This window comes from Barbus barbus, assembly GCF_936440315.1.
Source record: "Barbus barbus genome assembly, chromosome: 7".
Classification (NCBI taxonomy): domain Eukaryota; kingdom Metazoa; phylum Chordata; class Actinopteri; order Cypriniformes; family Cyprinidae; genus Barbus; species Barbus barbus.
In genome coordinates, this window is record NC_136735.1 from 24,145,525 (window position 1) to 24,163,437 (window position 17,913).

A 17,913-nucleotide genomic window follows, 5' to 3' on the forward strand; every position below is an offset into this window, starting at 1 on the left:
AGCTAATTAATGCATCTACCGCACTGCCATAGCACTTTCAAATGATGTAAAAGTAGTATGTTTGCATAACTTTTTTTTTTTTTTTTAAATGCTAACACATTTTGCCCAATATTACCTCTGTTTTTATATTGCATATTTATATTTGGCTACACACATTTTGTTTTCCCTCATTTCTATATGCTATTTTATATATTTTAGTATTTACACTTGAATTTTTAGGAATTGTAAGTAGAAATCAGTGTATGACGTGTTTTTAGCAAGAGTACAGAGTTGTAAAAAAAACATTCATCAATCAGTACTGTATACTTTTAATTCTTAAGTACATTAAAAATACTTTTACCCAAGTAATATTGAAAAGGAGTACTTAATACTTTTACTAGAGTAATATTTTATTAGGGTATCTGTACTTTTACTAAAGTGCTTGATTTGTGTTCTTTGTCCAACTCTGTATATGAAATTAATTATAATTTTTTCCATGCTGTGCATTGTTTCTCTGCTCAAAATAGAGATGGCCATGGGCAGAGCATGTGAGACACACAGTGTCCTCATCTGTCCCTAAAGCAGTAACAACATCATCAATAACAGCATAAAATGTATTATACTTAATCAGTGCAGGTGAAAACAGAATATTTCAATCATTCACCAAGTTATCATTTCCCCTTGTAACAATATGTTACCTCATGAGTCAAGAAAGATATAGATAGCATATGTGGGGTTACATCAGGTGTACATTAAATAAAAGTGCATTATGAGTATAAAAGAGTGAACTATATTTAATTGCTTTCTCAGTATTTTGACAGCACTACGGGCCGCTATCATAAGGTGGGAGTGTACTATATAAGGTTTGTTAAGTACGAAGGGCACTATATGAACACTATAGGGATTAAGGGATCAAAACTTCACAAGGAAGCGAAGAAGGAAATTTACCCACCAGTCATTGTGTGCCACTCCAGCACTAAAATAAATTTGAATAAAATAAGGGCGTTGAAAAGGTGTTGAGACTCTGGAGTTATTATTTAGTTTATTTAGTCACAGGTGTCATTTGTATGTGGTTGATTGAGCTTCTCTGTGTTGTTTTTAATAAGCTCCTCTTTTCTACTGTGGGAAAGTGCTGTGAACTCCACAAAACCCCAGTACTTTTTGTAACAAAAATGTTTAACTCAAATGTGAAAATAAAGTGAAATTGAAGCACTCTGTGGTCCTGGCGCATGTTAAAAGCGAACCACATCGCGGGCATGAAGCGAAGGGACTTTGACCAAACTCAAAGCTTTAAAAATTCAAAGTGTGGAGCATGCACATACTGTGATTTGCTCTGAGGCTACTGAAAACACTGTATTATGAGCCCCATGCGCACAAGCAGTAGGACAGTACAAAGGAGAGCCTTTACACTTTGAAGCATGCAGTACATACAGACTGTATTTTTTAATGAAACTGCAGGCTTTTAAAACTCACATGACTATAGCACACTTTCCATTATTATGTGATTAATTGGGTAGCCGTGCTATGTGCAGTTAAAATCACATCAGTGCCTGTAGTAGCAATGCTCTAAGCATCTTTTCAGGGTGTGACTGTGGTGCATTGGTGATTAAAACAGCAGACGGCTGTGGAACCTGCTTACATGACTCTTGGGATGAAGGAAAGCGTAGCAACAACACTCCATATACTCTCTCGATTTCAGGAAGTAGAAACAGAGCAAACCATCTCTACAAAAAATAGAGCTTTTTGTATGCTTGCAGAAATCTCAGACCATAGCAATTTCTGGTTTACAGTATGTGGGACGGTGGCGTCTTTCTAAATTTGAGGCACCACACATAATAGTCAGCATTACGAGTCTTCGAATGAAATTATAGAAACCTAAATGTGTTCTTGTGATGCAAGACACTTTGGAATATCAGATCACTTTCTGATTTGGCTGAAAATAAGTTGTGTGCAATCTGTATTCTATATATAGAGAGCAGATGGTATTGAAGGAACCGCTTGACTGATTTGATTTTTGCTGTTATCTTTTCTCACCGTACACAGCAGTTCACTGGGTGCAGTTGTTAGATGCCCTGCAGTGCCTGATGTGTTCTGTGAATAGAAGAGCAGTGACAAGCTTTCAGAACATTTCAGTTGTTTCATATACAGAGTTTTCTAATTTAACTATGGCATGGGGTGGGCGACATGGCAAAAATATCATATTCATTAATTTTTCTCTTTGTGTCTTGTTGTTTTATTAACAATAAAAGGATAGTACACACACACACACACACACACAATTCTGTCATCATTTACTCACTCTCAAGTTGTTTTAAACCTGAATTAGTTTCTTTCTTGTGCTGAACACAGAAGAAGGTATTTTGAAGAATATGGGTAACCAAACAGTTGCTGGTCCCCAGTGGCTTCTATAGTATTTTGTGTATTAACTAAAGTTAATGGGGACCACCAACTGTTTGTTTACCCACATTCTTCAAAATGCCCTCTTTTGTGTTCAGCACAAGAAAGAAATTTTGGAACAACATGAGAGTAAATAATGACAACTGAAAATTTTGGGTGAACTATCCCTTTAATGACAAGCGGCAGCATGTTTAATAGTCTGTCAGACCTGCACACATCCGTTTTTCTCTCAACTATTTACTTTCACTTCAGACATAACCAAAGTGTTTTATGTAAGCCTTGTGTGTTTTTGACAGTGTTAGCGCAGTCAGATGCGAAAGATAATTTGATCCAGTAATCAGGCGCATTTCAGAACATTACACGAATGAAATGTTTGCAATTACATGCAAATAATGTACTTTTGTGATTGCGAATAAGTGCAGTGTCCCGTGAGTGATACTCTACCGCTGAGTTAACATTTGATGTGAATGTATGTCGTCTTGAACCAGTATATTGAGACAAAGGCAACTGATAGCTCTGTAGCACAAAACTCCAAAAGCAGATGGTAGAGACATTTTAATCGTTCGTGATCAAAAACCATAATATCGCACACCTCTACTATGATAGAACTTGCTGAATCTGAGTGAACTTAACCACTTCATGTCCTGAAGTGTTTGTTACAGTGATTTACATGACTGTTTAGTAGTGTGCTATTTACTTTACATTAGAATCTAGCATATGTTATGCATTTGAATGGTAAATTAACCTGAAATGGGAGATGGACAAAAGATTAATAAAATGTTGAAAGAGTTATTAATGGCTGAAATTATTATTATTTTTTTTATTTATTGGTTAAGGTATCATTTAAATTTAATAATTTAAGAATTAATCGACTAATCAGAAAATAATCTGTAAATTATTTCCCCCAATTATCTGTACAATTTATTTTCATATTAATCTTAATAGGTATCAGTGGTATTATGTGGTGTTGAAAGCAGAGCTATGGTTCCCAGCATGTACCGCAGTATGAATGAACCATGCTTGACCACAGTTCACAGTTTCACTGTTTTATTTACACTGGTGTAGTGTTTGTTGCTTGTGTAAGTTGTGCCATGTGGGTGCAAACGGCAGCTCTGTCCCTATGTGGTAACCATTGTGTGTTTGGATGCCAAAAACCTCATACAATAAATCTTTTTATTCTGCAGTGATATTTTTTTTTCTTGCCAGGCAAATATTTCATGAATTTAAAGAGGGACTGATGAACCAACAGCTTTCCTACTGTGAACGTTTTCACATTTTGGTTTCTCTTATCTTATTTGGGATTGTTACTGTGAGAGAGAAAATCACTTTATAAAATTGAGAGAAATGCAGCTTGGCCCAGTTATCAATGTGGCCCACTGAAGAGTCTGATAGCTATTACAGAAATATTAGATTTGACTCTGGATAGCTAAGTGGATTCAGTTAGCACACAGGAACACAAAAAAAGAGTGGTTTGGGAAACAAGTCGTTTATATTTCATCAAACTTGAAATAAAAATACATTTTTAAACCATATTTAATTTGATGGTATGCTTGTACTGTAAGTGAACGTCGATTATTTTGCCTTTGGCGAAATACAATATTTTCAAATTATTAGTATTTGTTAGCAACTTGGGTGGACGAGCCATCATTCTGTATGAACCAGTGCCACTCTGGCCCTTATGTGGCCTTGTCCCTGATGTGTCTGTGTGTGTGTGTGTGTGTGAGAGGCTTATGTGCTATTTATACAAGCTCCAAAACAACTTGGACCACCTCCTTGCTGTTGTCCTCTGCAGTTTTGAAATGCTATTTTTAGCTACATGCAGCACAAAGACTTTCATTATATCAAATATATTATGGGCTCTGCTATCCAAATGTGACCTACTAAATCTATATGCCAAATCTCATTGAATATTCTCTCTCTGTGCTACTGATCTAATTATTCTTTGACTCAGACTCATAAATATTATAAATCACAATAAACTATTTGTGGTGAGTGGGGCGGGGCCGAGAGCCGTGGGAACGGAGCGAGGCCGGTGGAGTTAATGATAATGAGCGACACCTGCGACACTCACCGGTCTCGAGTCCCACGGAGGAGCTCCGGAAGGATAAGAGGAGGAGTGACGACAGTGGAAGACGAGAGAGGACCAGGCCTGGATTTTATTTTGTGTTTTGTGTGCGGCAGTCGTCCGTGAGGGGCTGCCGCTGTACTTTTACGTTTGTTTATTTTGATTATTAAATCGTTAAATGTTTGCCGGTTCCCGCCTCCTTCTTCCCGACCTACGAACTTTGTTACATTGGTGCAGAAACCCGGGAGGAAGGAGGGACACGCTGTCAGAGAGCCCTCGCTGCTGAGGGGGATCGCGGTGCTGAGGAGATCGGGCAGCAGGGAGTAGCGGGGACGGCCGCTGGCTGCCCGAGGCGACGGTGGTGCTGGAGCGATGGAACATCAGGTGGGACGGAAGACTCGCGGCCGTGCTCCTGGGTCGAGGAGGGGGGCTGCCGTCCGAGAGGGAGCGGAGGAGTCGGCGCCATTCGCCGAGTGGCCGTAGCCTGCTGCCATCCGCCATGATGGGGAGGAGCAGGGAATGGGGGACTCGCTGCCGGCTGCCCTCGACCGGAGGAGCCATCGCCGTCCGCCAGGAGGCGGAGCGTCGAGCCGTCCACCAAAGAGGTCCAGTACCATCGCATGGCACCGCGAGTGAGAGCCTCTCAGCTGGTTGAGGACCAACCAGCAGTGTGTCCGGGAACCGGACCGAATTTTTTTTTTTCCTCTCTCCCCTCTCTCGTCTCTGCCACTCCTCATCCTTCCGTCTCCTTTTCTCTCGCCTCGTCTGTCCGTACCCCCAGGTACGCCGCGGCCGCCCTGACGGGTCCCCCCCAGGAAGGAGGGGGGGGGGGAGTAGAGCGCAGTCTCGAGGGTACCCCCCGGCCTGCGAGGGGCGATGGGGGTATGTGGTGAGTGGGGCGGGGCCGAGAGCCGTGGGAACGGAGCGAGGCCGGTGGAGTTAATGATAATGAGCGACACCTGCGACACTCACCGGTCTCGAGTCCCACGGAGGAGCTCCGGAAGGATAAGAGGAGGAGTGACGACAGTGGAAGACGAGAGAGGACCAGGCCTGGATTTTATTTTGTGTTTTGTGTGCGGCAGTCGTCCGTGAGGGGCTGCCGCTGTACTTTTACGTTTGTTTATTTTGATTATTAAATCGTTAAATGTTTGCCGGTTCCCGCCTCCTTCTTCCCGACCTACGAACTTTGTTACACTATTTAAAATGAAAATTAAACTTATAGAACTATAACTATATGTAACTTATAGACTCTATAGAACTTATAGAACTTAGAACTATAAAGAGGCATGTAAAACTTGGTCTTTTCCATGAATCGGACATGTGTCTACGCCCTGCTAATGAGGAAAGTTTCCTGTTGGCTATTTTCCGCTTCCTCTCCGATGCTTCATTTAGCAGCCTCACAGAGACCGGAGGCCAATTGCTCTATTTGATAGTGACTATTAAATACAGACTTTAACATTACCCCATCAGTGCAAAGGATGAGGAGTCGAGTGTTCTGCCTCAGCTGATAGCAGGGTCAGTCTGAGTAATGATTAGATAATAGCCGGCCCATCAACTCATCTGAGGAATGAACAATGATTACAGAAATCCTCTGCTCCTGTGATAAAGGAATGCACATCTGTTTAATGAAAAATAGTAGATTTTAGCTTTTAAAAGTAGCAGGACATTAAAAGGGATGATGCTAGTCATTAGTAAATACATAAATAAAATGTGTAAATGTATATAAATGTAAAATATATTAATTTACTGTCTTTAGTTAAAAAACAGAAAAAATAAAATGTAATTAACCATGGCCTCTGACTCGTGTAAAGGAATTTGTGATTGAAGCATGATGTACCATCATTGTCATGATTTTGCAGGCAATGTGGCTCTTCAAACCACACTTACTGAGAGCAGGCGGTGCAGAATGAGTAAGGAACCATTCACACCGGATGTGTTCTTGTTTTTAAAAACTTCCAGACAAGGTGAGGTGGGGGTATTTCATAACTTAAGGTATAAAACAGAAATTCACCCTTGTTGCTGAGGTCTTGGCTGGTGAATATTCTGAAGTGTAATGCAGTTTTTTTTTTTGTGGCCTTTTTTGTTGATAGACAGTAATAAGATACAGGATGGGAACAAGAGTAGAATAGAGAGCAGGGCAAGGACATAAACATGACCTGGGTTGGACTTGAATCAGGTATGAAATGAGCTTGAGTTCACCCAATTATAAAATTCTGTCAAAATTTACATTCATGTCAACTATATTGTATGCCTTTCTTTCTTCTGTGGAACAAAACTGTTACCAACATTCTTCAATTCTATGTGTGTTTCACAGTAGATATAGTCATACAGAAATAGAATGGCAAACAATGATATAATTTTCATTTTGTGTCATGAAGTGTAATATACAGATTAAAATAATAATAATAATAATAAAACATTATAAATAGTGTTGTCCCAGAAATTTACACAACCGTTCATTTGTGATCTGAAAGGTGGGCTACATTTGTCAACATCATGTACAGGTACATCTCAAAAAAATAGAATATCATGAAAAAGGTCAATATTTTTTGTCACTTATTTCAGAAAGTGAAACCTATATATTATATAGATTCATTACACATAAAGTGAAATATTTCAAGCCTTTATTTCTTGAAAGTTTGATGATTATGGCTTACAGATAATGAAAACCCAAAATTCAGTGTCTCAAAAAATTAGAATATTACATAAGATAAAAAAAGGATATTTTAAACAGAAATGTCAGGCTTCTGAAAAGTGTGTTCATTTCTATGCACTCAATACTTGGTTGGGCCTCCTTTTGCATGAATTACTGCATCAGTGCGGCGTGGCATGGAAGCAATCAGCCTGTGGCACTGCTCAGCTGTAATGGAAGCCCAGGTTGCTTTGATAGCGGCCTTCAGGTCATCTGCATTGTTGGGTCTGGTGTCTTTCATGTTCCCCATTATTGTGGTTTCAAAGAACAAGAGATACCCGGAATCTATACTGTAGGGATGGTGATTAATTGAAACTCAAATGTAAATATTCTAATATTTTGAGATACTGACTTTTGACTTTCATGAGCTGTAAGCTCTAAAACTCTAAAAACTTTTGAAATGTTTTAATTTACATGTAATGAATCTAAAATATATGAAAGTTTCACTTTTTGAAATAAGTTACAAGATATTCAATTTTTTTTTAGATGTACCTGTAGTCCTTCAGGAGTGTCCTTACAATGCAACTTCCTGTCACTTCTCTAGCAATGAACCAGGAATAAAACTGCCTGAGAGTGCCTGCTGTCCAGGATGACACTGACACTTTTTTTTAAGGTGTATGTATTATCAAAAGCATGCCATTTTTTCAAACATGATTTTTCTTGTGCTCAGGAAGAAATACAAGAATAGCCAATAAAGACAGTGTAGCTGATTCATTATCCCTTTTTTGTAATAAAAAGTGTTTGGGAAAATAAGAAAAAAATGTTTTGTACTTTGAATTAGCTTAGTTGGCTGACTCTCTTAATATGCATAGCTGACCAACCAAAATAAGTCTCACTGACCCATTAGTAGTGCTGTAGGCTGATGTCACTGTAACTAATGCTATAAAGTTGAACTGAAAGAGTGCAAAAGGAAGATAGACTGTATAGACCTCTGCTACTGTTTACTGAGTCAGTCAATTGCAGTAATCAACATCTTTGTTAATTATTTAGAGAATTAACAGAACTTAATCCATTAGATCTGCTAGCACTGGTAAGCGTTGCATTTATGATTGTGTGTGTGTGTGTGTGTTTGTTTAAAATGAAATGAAAATGCACTGTGCTGGAACTAATGTTAATGTAGCCTGTCCGGTCAGATCATTAGCCTTTTCATATAAAGTGCTTTTTAAATAGTTTGCACACTTTGTACATTAGATTATAGATGATACATTTTGTTCTGATCAGTGATAGGCTTTTTTATTTATTTGATCATAATTCACTATTAGAAAACAGCAGGAATTACATATTTACTTCAGGGAAAGCTTTCACTCGTGTTTGGGAAATCCAAGGGCAGGGACTTGAGCGTTAAACTAATTAGACTTGCAAATTTAAAAAATGTAAATGCTTCTCCCTCGATTGTCTGGTGTATGTTGGAGATTATGCCCTCACATTTTCAGCCTAAACTGATTTTCTCATAAATTTGTTCTCCATTTGCTCATTCCCTCTTGCTCTCTAATCTGTCATCTCTGTAGTTTTGTCCTTCTCTGGCTCGCATTCAGAGGCATCACTGTGGTCACATTAAAGGGAAGAAATGACGTCGGTGCCGATAGCCTTGTGGGCAGTGTGCCGACATACAGCGCCTTTGCATTACGGGCGTCCTGAGTTCGAATCCTGACTCGAGGGCCTTTCCCGAAACTTTTTAAAAAAAGCAAGAAATGACATTGTCTCATCATTAACACTACTTACTCTTATGACGTCCCTGATGTTTGACTTTCCTTCTTCAGATGAACACAAAGAAAGATTTTTAGATAAATTATCCATCTCTGTGAGTCTATGCAATGCAAGTTGATTCTACTAAACCACATAAATTAAAGCAAACACGATGGTATTCCATAAAACCCCAGTTATATGGACTCAAAGAGCTGGGTTATTTTTCTGAAACTTTGTTTGTGTTATCTGAAGAAAGATAGTCATCTGGGATGACATGAGGGTGTGTAAATGATGAGACAATTTTCATTTTAGGGTGGAGTACCTCTTTAACTGGCCCTGAGTCGTCCAAAGAAAATAAACATTGACAAATGAAAGAGAGAGTATAGTTTCAGTTTTGATTAAGCTATTTGTAATGGTTTTATTCAAGGTGACCTGAAATGTGCACTTCCTCTTCAGATGGCTTAATGGGCTGCAACAGATAATGCGTTATGGATGAATGAAAATACATGCTGTCCTTGGTGGTGCTATTGCATGTAGCTTTATTGTTTGTTGTTGTATCTTTTCATTACAAATCCTGCACTAACAACAGGAAATTATTTAACAAAGAGCTTTTCGAGAAGTTTTTAAGATCGAGCCTGACTTTGCTGCTCTATACTGAATAATACTGCAATTTCTTTATGTTCCCAGCACTGAGATAATGCTTAATTTCTGTAGTGCTAAAATACGATGTTAGCCAGCAACTTGGGGCTGTACGTAAAGTGTGCGTGGTGCGTGGTCCCTGGTGTAGTTCACCTCACCATGGAGAAAGCTCTTGTTATTGTCAGCCCTGGACCAAGAGCTGTTCACCCATTATTAATTCACTGGGTCCTCAGAGGTGAAACACAGGGCTCGGTTTGCCTCTGAGGGATCTGGTGACTGCATCATCAGCTAGTGCAGAGTCTTTGTATGAGAAACAGAGTGTGAGGAAAAACAGATATGGTAAAGAAACCCAAATAAATCCTCTGTGGTCTCTGATCACTACTGATAAAGAGCTATATGGAGGATATAAAAGCAGATTTGAAAGTGTGAGCTGCCCACTTTCCCCAGGAGGGTTCCAGAGCAGAGTCACAGAGAGTGATAAAGTAAAAGAGAAAAAAAACTTTATTCACAGACAATTGAATTAATCCTGTTGCTACTAATAGGCAAATCTTTCTCATATTAGGCTATGAATTTCCATTACCATATCAGATTCATTTCTGTAGGGACAATGATTTGGCTATTTTTTAGAAAGAAATATACCCTAACAATGAGAGAGAGTTGTTTTCTGAACTTCAAAAATAAAATAAAATAATAATGAAAAAATTTGCACTTGCAGGTATTATTACAGGTAAAATTTGATTTAGTCTAATGGTACAGTTTCCCCCTGACCACTATATTTATATAGATTCACTATATAGATTCTTGGCTCTAATTTGAAGGCCTTTTTTGCCAAAGACCTTGCAGGTGTGTCTTAGCTTTTTTATTTTAATTACAATAAAGTCTGTATCTGTAATACGTTTGAAAATATTTATTAGAACCAAGACATTTTTAATCATTATTCCCTTTTGATGATGTGTTATCTACAACCACACTGACTAATAAAACATTAAAGTTCTCTATTTTGAAATGTATAGCCTACTTCAAAACTCAGTGTTACTTGATAAGCTTATAGCAAGTTAAACAAGAAACCACAGCAAAATATGAGGTTTTAGATATGTTTAAACCTCAGAATATATCAAAACTTACGATCATATCGCCAAACTTTATCGTTTAATATCAGTAGTCGTGGTTGCTAGAGATATTAATATGTACTAGCCTTGCAAACTCTCGATCGATAACCACCATAATAATAACAGTGACACGGAAAAAAGTTCATTGTAAGTGGCTTGTCCATGAAACAGAGGAAATGCTTGTGAATAACTGTGCAGAGGAACATGCACACAGAGACACAACAATCAGTGTAAGACATGACACTCAAGTAATGCAATAAACTAAATAACAGAAAATGTAACACAAATCATCCTAATGCACATTACTAATAACAAAAATAAGAATAAACTAAAGGCTGTATATAATAAAGTGTCTTACAGTTTACAGGTAACAGTTTTTTTCTGTAAAATTGTACAGATTCTTTTTTCAGTTTACCGTCTGTTTTGAGAGCAATGCTATGCTATTACCAGACCGTTAAAAATTTAATTAGGTTTCTATTATCCATAACACCTCTGACAATTGTTTATGGTGGTGAAGGGAGGGTCATTTTAGAGGCCAAACGTGAGGTGAAATGCAGGACCGCCAATCATATGCATCCATTTATTTAATTAATTTTCATATTTCGCTATTCGCATAAGTAATCTATCATTCAGTGGGTATGAAGGAAGAAACCCAATGGGGAGGCAACAGTGTGTGTGTTTGTGACTGATCATGGCTTTTGTCGTTTGCCTTGTTGGCCTTTGTTGCTGCAGACTGACAGTGAAACCCCCCTCTCCTCCCTTTCCTTTAATTCACCTTCAGTCATTTTAATGGGACAGTTTCTATCCAATAGCCTATGGATTTATACTCTACTACAGTCCTTGATCAAATTGTGGTCATGGCCTATCTACTGGTAAATGACAGCAATCTTTTCAGACCCTTATAACTGTGAGATGACCACATCCACCTCAGTAATATTAATCCTGACATCTGCATTGTTTTTCTTATCATGTGCCATAAAGAACTGTACAAATGTAAAAATGCCTGACCAACTATTAAATGCTGACAAATTATTGCATTTTATGTGGTGCAAAGTTTATTTAGAGACAAGACTGTTTGCAAGACTCATACCCCCTTATACAGAGATCCTTGTCATGCTGTTTTAAATGAATTTCTCACATTTAGCAACAAAACAGAGAAGAACAACCCATAAGCCCTGGTTCCTTGTACAAGCCAGTTTTCATATACTTATTCACATCCGACAATGCTCAATAATGTAAAAAATGAGGAACATGGAAAAATAAGAATTTTTTGTTGTTTATACATGTTTAAATGATTTATTTTTTATTTTTTTGTAATATTTCCCAACAAATTATAAACTGATGCATCCCTAAAATATTCATTTACCAAAATATGCATTTGTAAATGAAAAGGTTTCTGTGTACAGTGTGTTGCGCTCACATATGATATTATCATTTCAAGGTTAATCTCATGAAATTTACAGTTCATGTCTGTGAAGCATCTGCCATCGCCATTACAATGGGCGATTAGAGTAGTGCTTTCTAACCTAGGGGTCATACTGTCTCATGGCTAAGTGAGCCAGTCTTGGGGTAAGGTGGAAATCCTGTCACAGTAATCCAGTTGTGGAGATGCTTTTTACATCCAGATGCTGACAGATGTTTTACAATGGGATTGGCATGAATTGCAGCCCTGGGATTTGGTTATCCAGATTTAATGTCGGGAATGAAGCCAACATAAATTGATAGATTGCCAACATAGAAAGCAACTCTAAATATTCTGGCTATTTCTCACATTCATTTAACTTTTTAGTGTTTTAAATGAAATTTTATATGAATTGTTGCTGTATTGAACTGCTGTATTCTGTGGGATTTTGCTTTAGCTGCTGGATTTTATTTGCATTTTGCCTCAGATTGATACTCATTTTCTAAATTCTTATTATATTTTTTCTGGCTTTGACTCCATTTGTGACTAACTTTAATTGTGTCTGTGCAGCTGGTCGGGGGACAGTTCGATCTGGAGATGAACTTTATCATCCAGGAGACGGAGAGCATCATCTGCATGGTAGAGCTGCTGGATAAATGTGATTCCACTTGCCAAGCTGAAGTGTGGAGTATGTTCACCGCCGTGCTGAAGAAGAGCTTGCGAAACCTGCTGGCCTGCACAGAAACTGGCCTCATTCAACTGGTGCTTCAGCGCATAGACCGGGCCGACCCCATGATCGCAGGTATGTTAAATAAGTGACACTCTAATACTTTTTTTGGAAATAATAAAACAATATGATTAATAAAATAACAGTAATATTGTTAAATATTATTGCAATTTAAATTTTTTTAAATGTCATTTATTCTTGTGGTGGCAAAGCTGAATTTTTGGCAGCCATCACGCCAGTTTTCAGTGTCACATGAGTTCAAAAATCTTTTGTAACATTATAAATGCCTTCACTGCTGAATAAAAGTATTAATTTCTTTATATATAAAAAAAAAATCTAAATTACGAACTTTGCTGTTACTGATGTTTAAATTAGGGATTTTGCATAATTTTATACTGGTAGGAACATCAGCATATATGTATTATTAAAATTAATTAGTTAAGATTCACTCTGCTCTAAATAGTATTATAACAATTCTTTAGATTCTATGCAAAATTATGACTTATGATGCTCTCAGATTAGCACTTAGCTGATGAGTTTGTCATTGCTCAGTCAGCATGTAGTGCTTTAGCATTGCAGCACCGACACAAAAAACACACACTTGTAATCAGCCACAAAGCTCAGTTTGGCATATCAAGATATTCCAAATATAGATTTTTATAGATATTTATATATTTTATAGATTTATATGTGCAGTATAGGTTTGATTATAGAGACAAAATTGCTGTTTTAATTAGCAACTTGACATTGTGCATGTACAGTTTTAGTGATTCATTATTCGTCTTTGGACCATGATGGAGCTTAACTCCAGTTTGATCACAGGTGCTCTCAGCCTTTGTACAGAACAATGATTTTACATGTCCTCAATGCTTTAGCACTTGGTGCTAATTGCTGTAGCACAGGCAAAACTTCTCTGATGCTGCAAAACCTTAACACAAACAACATTCTTGACCCCTATTGTTACTCAAAAGTAGGGGTGACCCCGAATAGTCGAAGATTTGAAGCTTCGATAGGAGGAGCCTGATTTGACTACCAGTCTCATACTCTGAACGATCGTGTTTGATATTTACGACTCTTGATCGGGCTGCCTCTGACGTGATACATGCGATAGCCAATGAGAGCGAGCAAGCGTCTCTCCCCGTATGTTACGTGCTTCTATAGCTGAAACCTGGCAGCCACAAACATGCCGTGAAAGCAGAGAACATCATCCATATTCTTTTGACTTTGTTTTTCACTGTGAAACAGAACACGTGCCAGGAGAGTCAGCTGACAAAGTTGATTGTCCTCACTATTTGTTTTTCTTATTTAGTCACGTTTGGTCTCGCGAGTCTCCGTGAGATCACGTCACTGTCAAATCGTTCCTACAATCTTCAAGTGTCCGGTCTTGCGGTCTGGTCGAACCATCTAGTGTGCGTGTTCAGAGGATTATTAGTCTTCATGTCTGTGGTCTCCCATGGTTTTAAAATCGGTTATGATTTGAACTCGTCTAGTGTGCAGCCAGCTTTAATCTTTAACAAGACTCAATTTGACATGGCATTTTAAAGCGAGTTCTGGTTGTGTGCTTTCTAGGCTATATATAATCCATTCAGAATTTTTATGAAACTTTTATTTTCGGGACGTACAATTTCAGGAATGACATCCGCAGTATTTATATAGTACAGTATTTATGTGGGATTCACACTTGAAAGAGCAATGGATGGGTCACAGGACAAAAATATACGTGAAAATTTATGTGCATTGAAGCTAGAGCAGACTTTCTGAAGCACCCGCAGTATTAAATTCTGGAACCGGGTGCTGGATAAAACTAGCTGTGTTTGAGCAGTTTTCACAGCAGCTCATATTTATGTGATTGCACGGAGTTTTATGTGGCAGTAGGCTATGCTTCAAAGCCATACAAATTAGTAGGATATTTGTTAATTTCCTCCGTGAAATCTTTATGTAGTTAAAGTAAACATGCACTCGGGCTTCATCAAACACTTCTTGCATCTGTTGATTTCATCTTATGTGTAGATTATTTGGTTTTATTTAGTGCAAATCTTCAGTTTCATCAGCTCTGATAAGTAGCTAATAAACCACATGATATGTGGCTGGCTAACGTTAACTATCTTTTCATCAAAACATAAAACATTATTTACCCCATTTGTATCTGCGAGGTGTCCGTTACACATTTTCCATGTGTATTGAAGTCAGTATTTATAACTGTCTAATGTAATACCCCTAAACATATGATTAGACTATCAGTCGACTATCGGCAAGATTCGACAATTCTGATTCAACTATATAAATCCATAGTCGGGGACAACCCTACTCACAAGCATTGTCTCTGAAAACAAATATTTACTTTTTTTATATTTATTTATTTGATATCTTTTCAGTTGTAACGCAACATTCACCTCATGTTTCTGTGTGATGTTTTTCAGATCTGTTGGTGGACATGTTAGGTGTGCTGGCCAGCTACAGTATCACAGTGAAGGAACTGAAGCTATTCTTCAGTAAACTGAAAGGAGAGCAAGGCCAATGGGTAATGGTTTTCTCCTCTTTATCTACTCCTTGAGAAAACACCTCACCTCTCCACCTCACATGCAGTCATATGCTGTGAAGTACTAGGACTGTCAGTTGTTTTAAATAAAGATTTATTATTTAATTTTTGTTTCTTTGAAATGTACTTTGCAACACATTTCTATAATTTTAAAAAAATATATGAAATAGACAAAATGTATGTCCTTGTTCTCCGTGCAGTCTTCAGTGCATGAGGGAGGTGTTGAAAAAGCAGTAGGGTTTGATGCGTTTGGCTGTTTCTATAATGGGGAACTGTGTCAGTGCCATTGATCAGAGCATGAAATAAACATGTCAGAGCAGTAGGAGAGCACTCATCCATGTGTGTCTGTATCTTACAACCTATGGGCAGAAGCCATTATTATGACTCTGTTGTCTGATGTACGTATTGCTGATGGACCAAATACGTCTTGGTTTGGGATATGTTTTAGGTTGGTTTACCTCTAGTAAATTCAGAAATAAAATTTCAGAAAATGTTTCTCAAATTGGACACAAGATAAGTAGGATTCAGACTAGCCAGAATGATTTGTGACTATATTCTTTTTATACTTGTAGCGTGCAGAATATTTTATGTTTGTTGAAAAAACACTGCAGTCAAACTCCAAGTATTTATTTGTGTGAGTTTTTGTTCAAGTGTTCAAATGCTGTTGCTTTTTTTTTTTTATCTATTAGCCTCCTCATGCCGTCAAGCTGCTGTCCATGTTGAAGTGCATGGCTCAAAGAAATGGCCCAGATTCCTTTTTCAGCTTCCCAGGGAAGAGTGCTGCGGTGAGACCATGACCCAAACATCTGTCTAACTGCACTGTCCTTAAACTTGACTTCAGTCATAACATGTGCCTCTATACACTGTGACCACTTTTATTGTGGTTCATGAATAAGTGATTTGAAAGGTACATGCCAGAATTTCTCTTTTTTGGTCCACTACCCAGACTTTTTAACTTCCTCTCTATAATAAACGTACAAAATGTGTTTAAATGAGGGAAATTATGCTTTGCTACTTTTTCACCTACCATTTTACTTTCACTGATCAATTTAATGCATCCCAGTAACAACAACTTTAACCTAATTTAAAAAAAAATCAATCTTCTGTTTGCTTGAAACTGTATAGCATGAGATCTGCAACAAGATCTTTTCACTGCAAAATGACTAATTTTGACTAAAAAAGTTTTTTTCACACACAAACACACACAGTGTTGCTTTCAAGATTAGGAGATTTTAGGACTTTAAAACTTTAGGGTAAAAATTCTGAATTTAATTTCTGTCTGTCTCCAAAAGGCTTTACATAACCACTCTTTCACTTAGTTATCAAGGTATTCCTTCAGTCATGTGACAGATGAACGTTTACAGCAATGTCTAACACCCACAGGTAATTGTATCTGCTTCTGGAGTAAGAAAGGATGTGACATGGGTCATGAAACAAGAACCATGTCCCATCAACTAGAGTTTTACTCTTTAGAAAAACAGTTTTACGCCACAATGAGCAATCAATTATTTTGATGGGAAACATGTATATTGATTTAAACTCATCTTTTTTAAATTAAAAGACAAGAAAGTTTCTAGTTTGGAAAGAAAATTGAGACACTGACACTGGTTTTTTTTCTGTGCATCTAGAGAGGACCACAGTCAGATATATATGGCAAATATATCTAGAATCAAACTATCATCCCGACAGTATGGGGATCTTGATGTTTTAGACGGCATGTGTATAGAACACTTCCTGTGTTGTCAGTGTTCACTTGAAACAACGCCATGTGGATGCCATCCTTTTAGGAAATGCTTTGATTGGATGTTTAGATGTTATTCCAGCACAAGATAGGATGCTGGCTTTACGGGAGAAAAAATAACATTGTGCGTGCCTTCATTTTTCATCCATAATCCATAAATATGAGAGAAAGTCTTCTGTGTACAAACATACACAACCGTTTTGAGCGCATCCCTCCAAGGATATTAATTTTAGTTTTTTTTTCTGCTCATATGCTATTCTGCATGATACTCTGGTTATTTAAAACAAGAAAACAAAATATAGAAACCTAACTATGTGTTATAAAAAATGTGTTTTTGTTTTTTGTATCATCAGGCTATTGCACTTCCACCTATTGCAAAATGGCCATACCAGAACGGCTTTACCTTCCACACCTGGCTGCGCCTGGACCCCATCAATAACATAAACGTTGACAAGGACAAGCCTTATCTCTACTGGTGAGTCACACACAAACCTGTAATGTAAAATACAACACCTCTATTCAAGATGCTTTCTAAAGAACCAGACACATGCAGTGCATAGCGAAATATTAGCTAATTTATTTTTCTGTAAGTTGCCATAAAAGTTAAAATATTTGTAGGTGTTAGATGAAGAAGAAGAAAATTCTGTATATTTTCCTCTTTCTCTCTGTCTAGCATTTACACTACTCAAGGACAGCATTTCACAGCCTTCTTGTCCTATTTTCAGCTTCTAATTAATTTCTGTCAAAAATGTAATTTATGCAAATGGAGCTATTTTGACTCACCAAACGATAATTGACCCTGTAGAAAGAACTGTAGGATTTACACTTTTCACTGGGCTGAGATTAACTCTCTACATTCCATCCATCCATCCATCCATATTTTCACAAAACTGTTTTAAATAATGTCTTCACAGAATGTTCAAAATAATATTTTAGT

General features: G+C 37.6%; 1 protein-coding gene across 5 annotated transcripts in view; it reads left to right on the forward strand.

Moving 5' to 3' along the window:
• LOC306872476 (lipopolysaccharide-responsive and beige-like anchor protein) overlaps positions 1-17,913 on the forward strand; it is a 250,016-nt gene that overhangs the window by 17,625 nt on the left and 214,478 nt on the right. For all 5 annotated transcript variants that reach the window (XM_079421043.1, XM_079421044.1, XM_079421042.1 and 2 more), the window contains exons 2-5: positions 12,540-12,771; positions 15,117-15,217; positions 15,925-16,020; positions 17,330-17,451. In XM_079421043.1, coding sequence (XP_079277169.1) covers positions 12,540-12,771; positions 15,117-15,217; positions 15,925-16,020; positions 17,330-17,451 — 551 coding nt within the window. The remainder of the gene's footprint in view (positions 1-12,539; positions 12,772-15,116; positions 15,218-15,924; positions 16,021-17,329; positions 17,452-17,913) is intronic.